Source organism: Triticum dicoccoides, chromosome 2A (genome assembly GCF_002162155.2).
Source record: "Triticum dicoccoides isolate Atlit2015 ecotype Zavitan chromosome 2A, WEW_v2.0, whole genome shotgun sequence".
Classification (NCBI taxonomy): domain Eukaryota; kingdom Viridiplantae; phylum Streptophyta; class Magnoliopsida; order Poales; family Poaceae; genus Triticum; species Triticum dicoccoides.
The window spans coordinates 584,459,979-584,475,368 of NC_041382.1; the positions used below are offsets into that span (position 1 = coordinate 584,459,979).

The following is a 15,390-nucleotide window of genomic DNA, read 5'->3' on the forward strand; positions in this document are numbered from 1 at the left end:
ATGTCCATACGGCTAAGAATCTGGCAGATCCCTTTACGAAAGGGCTATCACGTGTTGTGATAGATAATGCATCGAGGGAGATGGGTATGAGACCCACATGAGTTGCCATGGTGGTAACTCAACCTATGTGATCAGAGATCCCGTGAAGTAGGACCTGGGAAAACAAGTCAGTGGTGAACTGAGGAGAGTAACTATACTAACCCACTCCGTTGGAGATGCAATACTCTCAATACTGTATGGTAGGATGACTATCGTCTTAATGTGTTTCGAAGCTTATGCAAGCAAGATGCTATCCTACAGAGCGATCTTTGAAGGAACACACCTATGTGAGCCCGACTGCTGGTCACAGTCTATGAGATTGGGGTGATCTCTAGTAAGCTCATGAATAGGCCAGGAGTGTGACTTATATGCTCCACCCGAGGGGTCAGCCTTCGGTAGCCCAGTACTAGTAAGACATGTGGTGAAGCTTCTTAATGCAAAACTGACAATTCAAGGCTTAGTCCATTATTTAGTTGTGAAGGAGTGTAGCTGCTTGCTCTAGGTGAAGTTCAACCTTAACAGGTCTTCACTAAAACACTGGTATATCGAAACATCAATTGGAACAGAGGACACAATGGGCCCCGAGATCTGGTGGGGGATTGCTGAAATATAGGATGGGCTTTAGGCCCATCTAGCAATTTCTGAAAAATCTCTAAGGGACCATGTGGGTTTATTGGCACTAGGTGTAGTGTGAAGTTTAGTCCCACCCCGCTAGTGGAGAAGGAGTTGGACCTTTTTATAAGAGATTGTCTTCCACATGTCATTGGAGCTTGAGAATAGAAGAGCCCCCCGCGCGCTCCTCCTTCGCCGCCCGCCTCGCCACGACGCGCCGCGGGTTGCGGGATTGAGCCGAGCCGAGCTCACACCTACGCGCTTATTTTTGCCAGTCACTAACGGAGAGTTTCTGACAGCTGGGCCACGATCTGAGACGTCGGATCGTGGGCTGTCACGGACTTGGGCGTGGGTCGAGCCCACGTCTCTCCACGTGGTTGCGCCTATATAAGTCTGTGGTGTCTCCCAATCCTAGCAGACATGAACAGATCACATCTGCTCACGCGCACGCCCACCTGCTGCTGCTGCCACTGGTGACTCCATCCCGTCCACCGCATACACAATCGACGAGAGAGCAGGTCTCTGAAACCCCGTCCCTCCGGTTCCTGTACGGGAGAGGGATGAATAGGTTTTTGGGAAGCGACTACGCGACTGCTCGTTGTTCGTCTACTTCATCTACGTCTGTGTCGCCCTCACCATCACCATGTCTACCGCCGCTGAACGTGCCGCCGCCGAGAAGCTCGAGGCTGATAGGAAGGCCGCCAAGGACACTGCTGCTGCCGCCATCGCCGCAGCGGCCTCTGCATGGCCTACTGGAGGGTATAACTCCTTTATCCCGCTCCTTATGTTTTCTGTTTTAGCCATGCTAGCGGTATATGTAGATCTGTCTGCAATTAGCGTAGTATGTGCTTGCATGATTGAATATCAGTATGCAATTATTTTTGTCAATGCCATGTTACTGATTTACTCATGGATTAAGTTAGTCGAAAAATCGCCTATTTATTCAACAAGGACGGCATCTCGCTCGCTGCAAGCCACTACAAGGTCGGACCACCGAGTGCTAAATGGTTAGCATGATATTGCAACAAAGCCGGTTTCTCAACTTGTGTCACGCTGCAAAGGGGTTTCGCAACATGTGTCATGCTGCAAAGAGACTTCACAACATGTGTCATGCTGCAAAGGGGTTTCACAACATGCGTCACGCTGGAAAGGGGTTTCGCAACATGCACTGTTTTGCAGAGACTTCACAACATGTGTCATGCTGCAAAGGGGTTTCGCAACATGTGTCATGCTGCGAAGGGGTTTCACAACATGCACCATGTTTCAAAAGGGAGCCATGATGGGATTCTGGATGGCTTCATAACATGTGGTGCGTTGCAAAGGGGCTTGGCAACATGTGTCATCTTGCAAAGGGACTTGGCAACATGATTGATGTTGCAAAATGGAGCCCATAGCTAGACTGCTCGATGGCTTCGCAGCATGCATTGTGTTGCGAAAAGGCTTCACAACGTGCATCGTGTTGCAAAGGGAAGCCTATATGGCCACTCGAACGTGACGGTATATGGTATGCTAGATGCAAAGTGGGGTATAAATCTATATTTCAGAGTCCCGTGCAAACCAATTCTTTCATCACTTCTTATTTGATGGACTTGAGAGCTTTGCCAAAACCACCAACAGTCAGCTTGCCGGTGGGGGCTGTTCAGCAACAGGTAGTACAACCTCTGGGGAGGGTCCATCCACTTTGCAAGGCTGGTTGCCTCCGCCGGAACACCACCTGAAAATAAATGTTGATGGCGCCATCGACAAACATGGTCACAGGGAGTAGCGGCGGCGGTTTGTAGAGATGGCTCTGGACTATTTTTGGGATCTTCATTAATTGTGTATGCTGGCATTATGGAACGACCGTTACTAGAAGCGTTTGCATGCCGAGAGGCAATGGCTCTAGCAGAAGACTTGGGAGCACACATGATTCACACTGCTTCGGTTTGTGAGGGAGTTGTGAAGGACGTAAAGCAAGGATCTCGTGGTCTTCATGGAGATATTATTCAAGTTGTTAATGCTGGGAAGGAAGCTTTCATTTCATGTAATTTTCTTCATGAACGCATAAATTTAATTTCGAATCTCATAATCTCGAGAAATTTGGTTGTAATCTAGGTGTAGGGAGACATATCTAGCTGGGCATCCCCCATGACCACAACCTTGTACCGATGAACATTGTTGAGAATGAATAAAAGCAGGCGAGATTTCTAAAAAAATCTTAGTCAAATAAGACTTGGTTAAGTCTCAGTCGATGCTATATGCCTATATTCGTGAGTTCTCATTGATGGCTCTATAATTTACGCATTTTTAGAGCTCATTTGTTGCATGTTCTCTTCATATCTTATGTCCCATTAAACCAAATAGTTGTCCATTATGCATGATTACCAGTATTTACACTTATCCTTGTGAGCATTGCACATTTAGTATTTTTTTGTTTTATTTGTTCTCTTTGTTTTCTTGTGTCCACAGGTGTTTTGGAGCAACCTACGACCAAGCACGATGAAAGGTCCAAGGATCCAGTACTTACGTTTCCAAGAGTGAAAGAAGTCATTTTTTTCAAATTTCTCAAAACCAAGATCTAATTACAGAAATGGATCGGGGTCATTCATATGAATCCAACGAGCCCAAGAACATCAAATTCCGAGTTTGTATGAAGAAATGGTGGCCGATTTACTGAAGAGGGACAAAACAAAAGTGTGAAAGACGGCGTACCATACGACTGTGGCTGGTCATATGGAATGATGTCAGGCCCGAAAGGTGCCTCTCCAGACAAGATTCTTCACCGATTCTGTCCCTAATTGTTCCCACGAGATCCTTGTCTAATAAAGAATGGTTTGGGAGAGGATAATGCTCATCTAGAGCCCTTGGATGGAGGAGGAGGATCTATATCAACAGAGGAGACCCGAGAAGGCCTCTTAAATAAACACCTCCAACCCTAGCCTGCACACTAAGCCATCATCATCCACCACCAGTCGGGTCAGCCGCTGGGAGGCTCTCCCTCTTGGGGGAGGCCTCTTCCTCCAACACTATGTTGCGCAGGGAGTAGGAGGCGCCATCTATCTCCATCACCATCGTCACCGGGCACAGGTCCTGGCTAGGCCGTGCGCGCCGGAGACATCTCCCTCCCCATCTCCATCTTCAAACCTGTAATTTGTAAGATTGAGCATGTTGATTACACCAATGAATCATTCATCTTTGCGTGTCTATTCATCTATGTTTGAGTGATTAATCTGGTTCTAGGTTGAGGTATGATCTTGTATGTAAAATTAGTCTTTGTGGCATGATCTAGTATTTACTCGTGTTGCATGTAATGTTGGGAGATGTCCTTTCTTGTGATCTTGTTATCACATGCATGTATACTTGTACTAGTATTCCGCTACCACTAGGAAAGCCCTCTAGTACTAGTTAGACCAAAGCCTAGACACTGCCTTTCGCTCTATTCAATCCTACAGTTACAAATCCCCTTCTTGTAGTTTAGTAAAACCCTTTTATTATCCCTTTCCTAGCAACCGATAGAATAGACTATTTCTAGACTATGGTTTGGTTGGACATGCGCTACATAGACAATGTAGTTGTGGGGTTGGTAGTGTCTTTCTATTGGCTCCCTAGGGGATTTGACACTTACTTATCACGAAATGCAACATCCCTGTGCCCTTGAAAATCACCAAGCTTTTCTGGTGCCATTGTCGGGGAGCATAGCGTTGGTCATTGCCTTCTCACTCACATACGGTTTGTTTTGTTAGTTGTTATTTATCTTTTAGTTTTTCCCGTTTAATCAAAAAACAAAAAGAAATTGCTTATCATGTCTTCTGAGATGAGTATTCAGGAAATATTGCAACAATGGACTAGATATGATACAAGTCTATCATGTTTGGCTACTAAAGAATAAAAGGTTGTACACCAAGAAGAATTAACAACCCCCAATATTGATGCTACGATGCAAGAATTGGTAAGACTGCTTGAAATATGTAAACGCCAAACTAACTTGCAGGAAAATGATGGGAACAACAAAGAACAACCTACCTTGGATGAACAAGTGTGCACAGAAGAAGAAGAGAGAGAAGCAAGGAAGAGGAAGAGGAGGAATGGATCGATCACCCGTCCAAATCTCCCACCTCTGACGGTAACTTTTTGCACACACTCAATCAATTTCTTGACAAGGCAACCCTTGAAAAGTGCATGATTGATATGAATACTAGAGAACTACTAGACTTATTAAACACATGTGGATATATGTTATTGTAGGACCCGTGGGAACCAGGCTACCACGAGCCGGCAACCTAGGGTTTAACTATGCCCTCCGTGGCGTAGGCGGCTCCGTGGATAAACCTTCAAGGAAACTAATCCCGGGAAGGCTTAGAAAATGCACGCCCCCAAGGTCCCTAGAGGCCTCTCTACTACCTTGTAGAGGTCCTCTCGGGGATCATAAATCCTACGGACAACGCTCATGGTCCCATCTATCTTTCTTCTGCTACACGCAACGGCGACCGCAGGGTGGTACGGCGGGAACCGTTCATGGGCTGGGCTTGAGCAAAGATTTCTTCCCTCACACGGTCATCCACGGTAGTCGCGAGCGCTCCCCTCCCCTGCGTGTTGATGTAGAGCTGGTACTCTGGCACTAATCACACTGTATGAAGAAGTAACCAAAAGGTTTCCACAGGGTAATACGCTGCCCCGCGAAGCCATCATGACCGTGTGTACAAGCATGCAATGTGCGCCGTGGTGGTATGAGCTAGGGCCAGCCTACTCAATATAATATTCGACCAATGAGCGCCTCCGTGAGGGCCCCCGATAGGCAGTATAAATAAGGAAGGCCGTGGCCTCGAGTGAGGGGCCGATCAATTCGCAACACAAGTCACACATTGTAACCACACACCATATGAAATAAAGAGCAAATGTAGGAGTAGGGTATTACACCAACAAGGTGGCCTAAACCTGGGCACTTCTTGTGTGTTCTACCTTCTGTTCTTCCTTCCTCCGATCGATCATGACCTAGGAAGCTAGGCGTACTTACTTCACAATACTTCCCACTGGACAGAAACTTGAGGAAACTCTTGAGAAATATTGGATAGATAAAATGAGCACAATTAGGTGTAGGTAAGTTATATAGGTGTTAGACGTTTCTGGTAAATTTTTAGTAATTATGGAGCAACATAAAATATGGTTGCTTCACAAACTAAAAGTATGACCAGGAACTAGGATTGATAATGGCAAAGCAGAGATGATGCGGAAGTGCAACACTTGAAATTGAATCGCAATAGCCCGCTTTTCCCGTGCTACCATTGATGGCCAGAAATATTAGAAGTACAGTATTTGAGAGTTGGAGATAAATACGACTTTATTAGACAAAATAGGTGTAAACAACTTTTGTTGTACTCCGACTCTCCGTGTCTCTCCCCTTTTATGTATTCTATATATATATAAATCTCCACGAGGGTAAGCGCTTCTACATATTCCAGCTGGTTTTATACAACTTTCGGACAGAGCCACCCATCGTGACTATCATATCATGGCGGCGACAAGTAGCGAAGCCGTGCAGCAGGACGATAGGCTGGGCAAGCTGCCCGACGACATCCTTGTTTCCATCCTAGAGCGTCTGGACGACCTACGATTCGCCGTGAGAAGCAGCATCTTAAGCAAGCGGTGGCGACACCTTCCCGGCATGATCCCTGACATCGATTTGGACGTCTGGTCCTTCGTCAAGCACGACCATGATGAGGATAGACGCAACACGGGGTTGCCACAGGCAGTGGAGAGCGTGCTGGCACACCAGACCGGCACAGCATCGACCGCCTCGCCGTGCACTTCTTCTTGACGGACGACTCCGCCCGCATCTTGCGCGCCGTCGACGACGCCGTGTCGAGCGGGAGGCGCCAGATGTCCTTCCTGGCGCTCTCGATGCTCGGGGAGAAGCCCGGCGTGCTCTGCGACGCGGGCGACATGCTCAAGCACGCGGCGCGCCTCCTGCCGTCCCTCGCCGCGTACCCGGGCGCGTTCGCCGGCCTCGCCGACCTGCACCTGGAGAGCGTTAGGCTGGGCGAGTCCGATGTCCCCAGCCTGCTGGGCGCCTGCGGCAAGCTGGAGCGCCTCGCTCTGCACAACTGCGACTCCGGCTTGCGGACGGTGCTGCGGCTGGAGCACCCGCGGCTCCGCGAGCTCGACGCCTTCTATTGCGGCTGCGAGGCGGTCGAGCTGAGGTCGCTCCCGAGGCTTGAGCGCGTGACCTGCACCCTGTGGATGCAGTCGAAGAATCTACCCCCGCTTCTATTCGGCAAGGTTCCAGGGCTCGAGGCCGTGACATTCACTAACGCTGCCATGCATGGCAACAGGGCTCTCGGATTTGGGGAGTTGGTTGGAGACGCTGCTGCGACGATCCGTGAACTAGTGCTTAACTTCCTAAATGGAAGGGTGAGTTGTTGCTGATGTGTACTATGTGTGTTCCATAGTACAACCTCCGTCCCAAAACAAGTGTCGTGATTTTACTTCAAATTTAAACATAAAACAAGTAATTTTTGCAAGGGTTGATCTGTGTTTTCTTATACATTTTATTTTGTGCAGGTTTGGATCCAACCTCAGGCGCTATGCAGAATTTGAGGCATGCTAGCTTTCACAATATTAGAGAACAATGCGACCTCACTTGGACAATGCTCATTTTGAAATCTGCACCCCACTTGAAGACTCTTGGTGTTACGGTAATTCACATTTGAACTAAAACTATGACACCTATTTTTGGATAGGAGGGAGTATATACTTGTTGAAACAGCAACAGTTGGGAGCACTTATCCGTCAGTTGCCTTAAAAGGTTTTATGGATCGGTGGATTTTTCACATACTACTCATCTTTCTCGCTTAGTGGACTCGCCATCCAGCCCCTGCTTAACTGCCTGCCACCGCCGCCTGGCAGCCATGAGCCACCTCCTCCACCGTGTTGTAGTAGCCCCCAACCACCCCCTAACCCTAAGCCCGGCTCTTCTCCGACGTCGTCGACTCGTCGAGCTCCCCTGAACCCCGCATGCGTCAACCATCTTCCTCTCCTCCGCTCGTAGCGCCGCGGCCTCACCGTCTCAGGCTAGGGCGCAAGGTGCATGAGTAATCAACTCATCCAAGTACCATTTCCATGCAACTGATTTTAGCATATCCAGTAATAGCTTCACTTGAAATCTTTTTGACGAATCTAGTTGGTGCTTTGCTTTTGCATGTTTCATTTAGAATCTCATATTTGTTTTGATTTCCATAAATGTACAATTGAATTTCTTGATTTGATAATTGTTCTATACATTCGACACTTTTATTTATTGACCACAAATTTGATGCGTGTTACACGCAGGTATCGGACCATAGCTGTGGTGACACCGACCCAGTGGACGCTGAGACCATAAGGCAATCATTTTCCCAAGAAGATATTATACAATGGCAACCTTCTGATTTCAAGCATTGCGACTTGTCTATGCTCGTCATTCAAGGTTTTCAAGTCCAAGAAAAATTCATGAAGTACATAAAACGTCTCATGAAAGTGGCAACAAATTTGGAAGAGATGTGTTTGTTGCGCGATGAATGCAAGAACTGTGGATTTTACCGATCTGGAGGATATCCGCGGACAGATAAGGAGAGGGACTCAACGAGAAGACAGATTAACCACGGAAGATGCGCCCCGATCAAAGTGACTTTTTGATCATATACGTTTTGTGTAGCTTTTTTTTTTGCAAATGCATGTTAAATGAGAACCATACATGGGAGGGCCCTTTTGGCTCTTGGGTGCATATGCTCCCTAATGAACAATAAATTCAAAATAAATAGTAAATAAAATTTAAAAATTCTAATTTCTTTTGTAGATGTTCTTGTTAGTGTAAGTGTGCTTGCCAATTTTCATGAGAAAAAGGATGACGATGCTTTGTAGATGAAAAAAAAGTGTAACATTTTGAGCTTACATTTGTTGTTTGACTTGTTTTTTTTACACGGATCAACATACTTAAGCTTTGCTCCTAAAAATTTGCAGGTAGCGCTTTGGTGTGACAATGATCACATCTATTTTTTTTTTTTTTTTACATTTGAAAAAACATTTTTGATGGGCAGGAGCATATGCTCCCAAGAGCCAAATTGGATTTCCCACCATACATTGGCTGGATTGTTAGGGGTTGTTGTAAAACCAGCCCACAAACTTTGGCACTTTTTTATCTGATTAAAGAGGAAATATCATGTCATTGCGGGGGAATTCCTATCAATAGAGAGCTCCATGGTTACTTCGTCAATCTTGAAGCTTATCGACACCAATTTTCAGTTGCAATAGATCATTGAACAGTCGTTACTGCAATGCCCGTCCATGTTGGCGATTGAGTGATAGGAAATTGCATAAAAATATACACAAAACACGAATGATATGATGATTATATTCACGAGAATTCACTTTATCATGTACAACAAAATAATATTCGCAAGAATGTTAGACTATTACTTGGATCTCAAGTTAACTAAGAGTCCTAGTCGTTTTGTAATATCCTTAGTCGGTTTGTAACCTCCTATATAAACTCATGTATGCGGCTGCAATTATCAAGAAACATAGTTCTATTCAATCTTACATGGTATCAGATATTCGGTCCTAGGGTATGGCTCCGCCGCCCAAACCTCCTCCGCCGCCACCGCCCGGCTACTTCGACCGTCGGGCCGCCATCCTCGCCAAAGCTGCCGTTGTCTCCTCTTTTTCCACCCCTCCTCTAGCACCACCGCTGCCTCCCGCAATTTCCTTTACCGATAAAATCGCCGATGTTAGCCCCTATATACCTATAACCCTTGATCTCAATTCCCACAACTACTACCATTGGCGCCACCTCTTCGACGTCCACCTTGGGCGACGCAATCTCCGTTCCCACGTCGCCTTTGGCTCTGTTCCACGGCCTCACGATCCACAATGGGTCAAGGATGATCTTGCCATCATCCAATGGATTTACATGCGCGTCTCCACCGAGATTTTCAATCTTGTCTTCCGTGATGCTGCCACTACCGCCGATCTCTGGGCGGCCCTCCGACAGCTCTTCCAGGACAACGTTGATGCTCGCACCAACATCCTCCACACCGAGCTCAGGAACATGGTGCAAGGAGATACTTCTCTCAGCGTCTACTACCAACGACTCAAGGTCATGTCCGATGAACTTCGTGAACTCGGTGATCTAGTTGAAGACCGGCAGCTCATCAACATCCTCCTCGTCGGGCTCAGCGAGCAATTCGACAAGCAAGCCTCCTTCACCCCCATGATTTGGTCACCTCCGTCCTTCACCGAAGTGCGCTCCATGCTACAGTGGGTCGATCGCGCCCAATCCAACAAGGATGCTCGCCCTCAGCTCTTCACCGCCATTCCTCGTGCTCCACCACCACTTCCGCCACCATCCTCACCTGCAGTGCCACCTCCAGGCTGGCGTCCCAGCCCCAACTATCGCGACAAGGACCCCATCTATAGGCCGCCTACGACACGCTCGACGCCTCCTCCGCCACCACCGAGTACACGCGTTGTGCCGGCTGCCAACGCTCCTCCTGCAGCTCCAACCTGCCATCCTTCGCATCATCCCTGGACAGGGCTCGTCCAAGCGTGGCCCATACCCTAGTTTTCCCTGTCTCCTCTCGGTGCTCCACCTGCATATACCGGTGCTTGGCAACCCGGCGTTTGTCCACATACTAGTGCCCCTGGGATTCTCACACCCCGACAGCCGACGCACGCATACAATGCTGCTCTGACTTATGCTTCTTATGGCGCTCCATCACCCTCCTACGCCGACGGAGGCTACTTCTACACGCCAATGCCGGCTCTCCTGCCTTCACCATCGTATCTGTCGGCTATGTTGTCTACACCATCATACCAGCCAACCCTGCTGCCTACACCGACCTCAACTACAACACCGAGCTGGGATCAAGCTGCTTTTCTACAGGCCATGAACAATTTTGTCTCTCAAGGCAACTCAGGTATGGATTAGATCTTTGATTCTGGTGCTTCCAGTCATATGTCTGCATCAAGTACTTTTATGTCCTCTTGTACTCCACTTTCTTTCCAATCTATCACTCTTGGTGATGGTTCCACTATTCCAATTTATTGTGTTGGTCAGGCTCAACTTCCCTCTCCCGGTAAACCACTTCTTCTTCATGATGTCCTTATTGCTCCAGCTCTCATCAAAAATTTACTTTATGTTCGCAAATTCACTTGTGATAATTTAGTTTCTGTAGAATTTGACCCTTTTGGCTTATCTGTGAAGGACTATCAGACCAAGGCCGAGATCGCACGCTTCAATAGCTCTGATGACTTATACTCTCTCCATGGTGTTTCTGCCGCAGCACCTCCAACATCCATGATGGTGTCCGTTGATCACTGGCATCAGCGTTTAGGACATCCCAACCCTGCTGTTTTAGCTTATGTTCTTAGTGAATTTTCCATACCTTGTAATAGAGATTCTCACGATTCCTCTTTTTGTGAGTCTTGTCAATTAGGCAAACATGTGTGTCTTCCTTTTAGTTCATCTAGCTCTTCTAGCACTTATCCTTTCGAATTAATACATTGTGATCTATGGACACCCCCAACTGCAAGTGTTTCTGGCTTTAAATACTATCTTGTTATACTAGACGATTTTACACACTTTGCCTAGACCTTTCCTCTTCACAACAAATCCGATGTCCACACCCTCTTTCTCAATTTTGAGTGATATGTTTCTGTTCACTTCTTTCTCCCTATTCGCTTTATCCAGTGTGACAACAGTCGTGAATTTGATAATCTTAAAAAGCGTACTTTCTTCCTACAACATGGCATTCTTCTTTGTTTTTCTTGTCCCTATACCTCTCCCCAAAATGGCGAAGCAGAACGATCTCTTTGTACCCTCAACGATATTGTTCGCACCCTTCTTATTCAATCCTCCATGCCACCAAAATTTTGGGCAGAAGCTCTCCACACCGCTACCTTTCTTCTTAATATTTGCCCTTCCAAAGCCAACCCAAATACCACTCCCTATTTCTCCCTTTTCTTGTGTTATCCCAACTATTCCAACATTTGTGTTTTTGGTAGTCTCTGCTTTTTGAATACCTCCACTACCTGTACCAACAAACTCTCTTCCCGATCTGTCTTGTGTGTCCTATTAGGTTTTTCTGATGAACACAAAGGATATCGATGTCTCGACCTAAACATCGGATGGGTACTTGTGTCTCGGCACATTACCATTGCCGAGCACATCTTTCCTTTTGCTCAACGCAATGATCCCACCACCACCATTAACCCCTCGGCCAAACCCTCTCCTTGACGTACCCCCTTCCCTTTCTATGCTCCTCTCACGACGAGTCCCCCTGCCACCAAACCTCCTACACCAGCACTTTCTACTCCACCTACCGACGATCAAAATAATGTCGCCTCACCATCGCCTCCCTCTTCACCAGCACCAGCACTCAATCCTCCATCACCCCCTCTCATGTCTGCATCTTCCGTTGTGCCAGACACTTCTCCTCCTTCTCCACTACCAGCGCATGTTGTTCCAACACTCCCACCTACTAATGATCACACTATGCGCACTAGATCCAAGTCTGGTTTCTGTCAACCCGTCAACCGTCTAACCCTTCACATCACCCTGACTCTCTCTCTCAAGTTCCCAAATCCTACAAATCTGCTCTCCTAGATCCCAACTTGGTTGTTGCTATGCAAGAAGAATATATTGCACTTATTGAGAATAATACATGATAGCTTGTTCCTCGCCGTTTCCACATAAACATTATCTCTTGCAAATGGGCTTTTTCGCCAGAAGTTTCGCTCCGGTGGTAGCCCTTCCCGCTATAAAGCCCGTTGGGTATGTCGTGGTTATTCTTACCAGCATGGGATTGATTACGACGAAACATTCTCTCCTGTTGTTAAACCAAGTACTATTCGCACTATTCTTAATATTATTGTCTCCTCCTCATTGACCATTCACCAATTAGATATCAAAAATGCTTTCCTTCATGGTTCTCTCCAAGAGACTATGTATTGTCAACAACATCTTGGTTTTAAAAATCCTTCTTGTCCCAATCACGCATGTCTTCTCCAAAAATCTTTATACGATCTCAAACAAGCTCCTAGAGCATGGTTTCAGCGTTTCTCTTCCTTCATTCAAACAATAGGCTTTATTCCTTATCTTTCTGACACATCTCTCTTTGTCTACCATCACAATTCTGAAATTGCCTACTTACTCCTCTATGTTGATGATTTCATTCTCACTGCATCATCTCAAGACTTTTTCGACCGTAATATTACTCAACTTCGCTCTGAGTTCTCTATGACCGATCTTGGTCTTCTTCATCACTTCTTGGGTATTATTGTTCTTCGTGATTCTTCTGGTCTTTTTCTTTCCCAACGGCAATACATTCTTGATCTTCTCAATTGTGCAGGTATGCTTGACTGTCAATCTTCTTGCACCCCTGTCGACACTAGTTTCAAACTCTCTGCTGCTAGCGAACCATTCCCCAATACTATTCTTTATCGTAGACTCACTTGTGCTCTCCAATATCTTACCATCACTCGTCCTGAAATCTCTTTTGCTGTCCAGCAAGCCTGTCTCTACATGCATGATCCTCGTCTTCCTCACTATAATCACGTCAAACGTATTCTTAGGTATTTGAAAGGTACTCTTGATCGTGGTCTCCACATCAATAATTCTTCTCCTACTTCTCTCACCGCGTATTCTGATCCAGACCGGGCTGGTTGTCCAGACACTCAACGATCTACATCCAGTTTTTGTGTTTTTCTTGGTAACAATTTGATTTCTTTGTCCTCGAAAAGACAGATAACGATTTCCCGCTCGTCCGCTGAAGCTGAGTACGTGTAGTGGCACATGCTGTTGCTGATACTATTTGGCTCCGTCGGTTGCTCTTAGAGTTACATCAACCAATTGAACAGGCTACCATTGTTTATTGTGATAACATCTCAGGTGTCTACATGTCTGGGAATCCAGTTCAACATCGACGAACTAAACACATCGAGATTGGCATTGATTTTGTTCGCGAGAAGGTGGCTCTCGGACAAGTTCGGGTCCTTCACGTTCCTACTACAACTCAATTTGCTGACATATTTACAAAAGGCCTTGCTACTACACCATTTCAAGACATTCGATTCAGTCTCAACATCGTCGAGCCTCCCGTTGATACTGCGAGGGGATGTTAGACTATTACTTGGATCTCAAGTTAACTAAGAGTCCTAGTTGTTTTGCAATAGCCTTAGTCGGTTTGTAACCTCCTATATAAACTCATGTATGCAGCTGCAATTATCAAGAAACATAGTTCTATTCAATCTTACTAGGAATTTTGGCAACAAAACATGGATTCATGAGCCTGCCCAGTTTTGATTATTCCTATCTTGAGCAAATAAGAAAGATTAATCAAGAAATCTAAAGGACCCTGATAAATCCCGAACGTTATCTAAAACGATGGCAACATATAATAGAATCCAAAAGGTCTGATTTACATATAATTACATCAGCTTGAGGAACTGCCATTCTAGTCTATATGAAGCGCATTATGCTGAGATAGAACTTTATGCAAGGTATTAGAGCATCTACAACCACAATTGGCATATTCGAGCCCCTATATGCCTGCGGTCTGGATGTGCCCGCTGACAATGACCGGGCAGTCTCCATTTATCTATGTCCACAGCCGTAGTACCCATGCCCGCATCCAAATCCATACAATGCATGGAACAATGTAAAAAGACGTAGATCAACATCACAAATGAGTTCATCAGACAGAGAAATATAGATTTGGATGTCCCGGATGTCGGGCATACAAGAGCTATATATCTACTATCAATAGGGTAGATGTATAAATCTATGATTTGCCAAATTCTGCATATAGTGAGATAGTAACAACAAGAATTAATGTAAAATTTGGAGAATATCAAGGAGCATTGTATATGGCTTATTTTTCTCTTGGCTAATTCTAACAATATTTCTCTTATCATGGATAAGATTTAGCCCTTCAGTACATCACCATGATTTTTTTCCATGAAAGACAAAATCATGCTTATTACTTATAGTTGACTACTCCCTCCGTCCTATGATGTAAGGCCAAGTCCAACGCACGACCCCATCTAGACGTCTGTTTTGTCCGGATTTGGTCTGTTTGGGTCAACAAAACGGACGCCCATGTCTGGTTTGGGCCGTCCGTGGGTCTGTGCACCCAATGCACGACCGCATCCCAAACATTTGTCCGTGTTGGACTCAAAAAATTCAAAAAAAAAAGCTTTGCAAAATAGCTTAAAACATAAAAATTAATTAAACAGTCCACGTAGTCTTCGTCACGGCCCGCACATAGTACTTATATGTTTAATTTAAAAAACATAAAAAGGGTAGATCAAATTTGGCCAGGTCGCCGCCGTCGTCTTCGTCTTCAGGCGCAACCGTCCTCGCCGTCCTCGTCTTTGGTCAGGTCGATGTAGGGAGGCAGCGGGTAGAGGTGGGACAGCGGCCCCCAAAATGGCCTGGCATCCTGTGCAGGATGCGGTGGTGGAGGCGGCGGTGGTGGTGACCATGGCGCCCATGCCACTCCCAATGCTGGTGGCGGCGACAACGGCGGGCTGCATGGCACCATGATCGTCCACGACCACGACTGTCTGTACAGCCCATCGTTCCACACCGGAGTGGGAGGACGGTCCTCCATGGCCTCCTCCATCACATCCTCCTTCACCTCCTTCTTAACATCCAGCTCTGGTATGTAGACGTCCCCGGTGGCCAAGAGTGCCAGCATCTCCTCCAAACCCACTCACTGCGCCTCT

General features: G+C 46.3%; 1 protein-coding gene across 1 annotated transcript; it reads left to right on the forward strand.

Annotated features, from left to right (window-relative positions):
- The first annotated feature begins 6,139 nt into the window (after positions 1-6,139).
- On the forward strand, positions 6,140-7,294 carry LOC119357981. Its single transcript, XM_037624728.1, has 3 exons — positions 6,140-6,247; positions 6,355-7,038; positions 7,189-7,294. Exons 1-3 carry the CDS (start codon positions 6,140-6,142, stop codon positions 7,222-7,224), a joined length of 828 nt encoding a protein of 275 aa, XP_037480625.1. The 3' UTR covers positions 7,225-7,294.
- Positions 7,295-15,390: the final 8,096 nt, after the last annotated feature.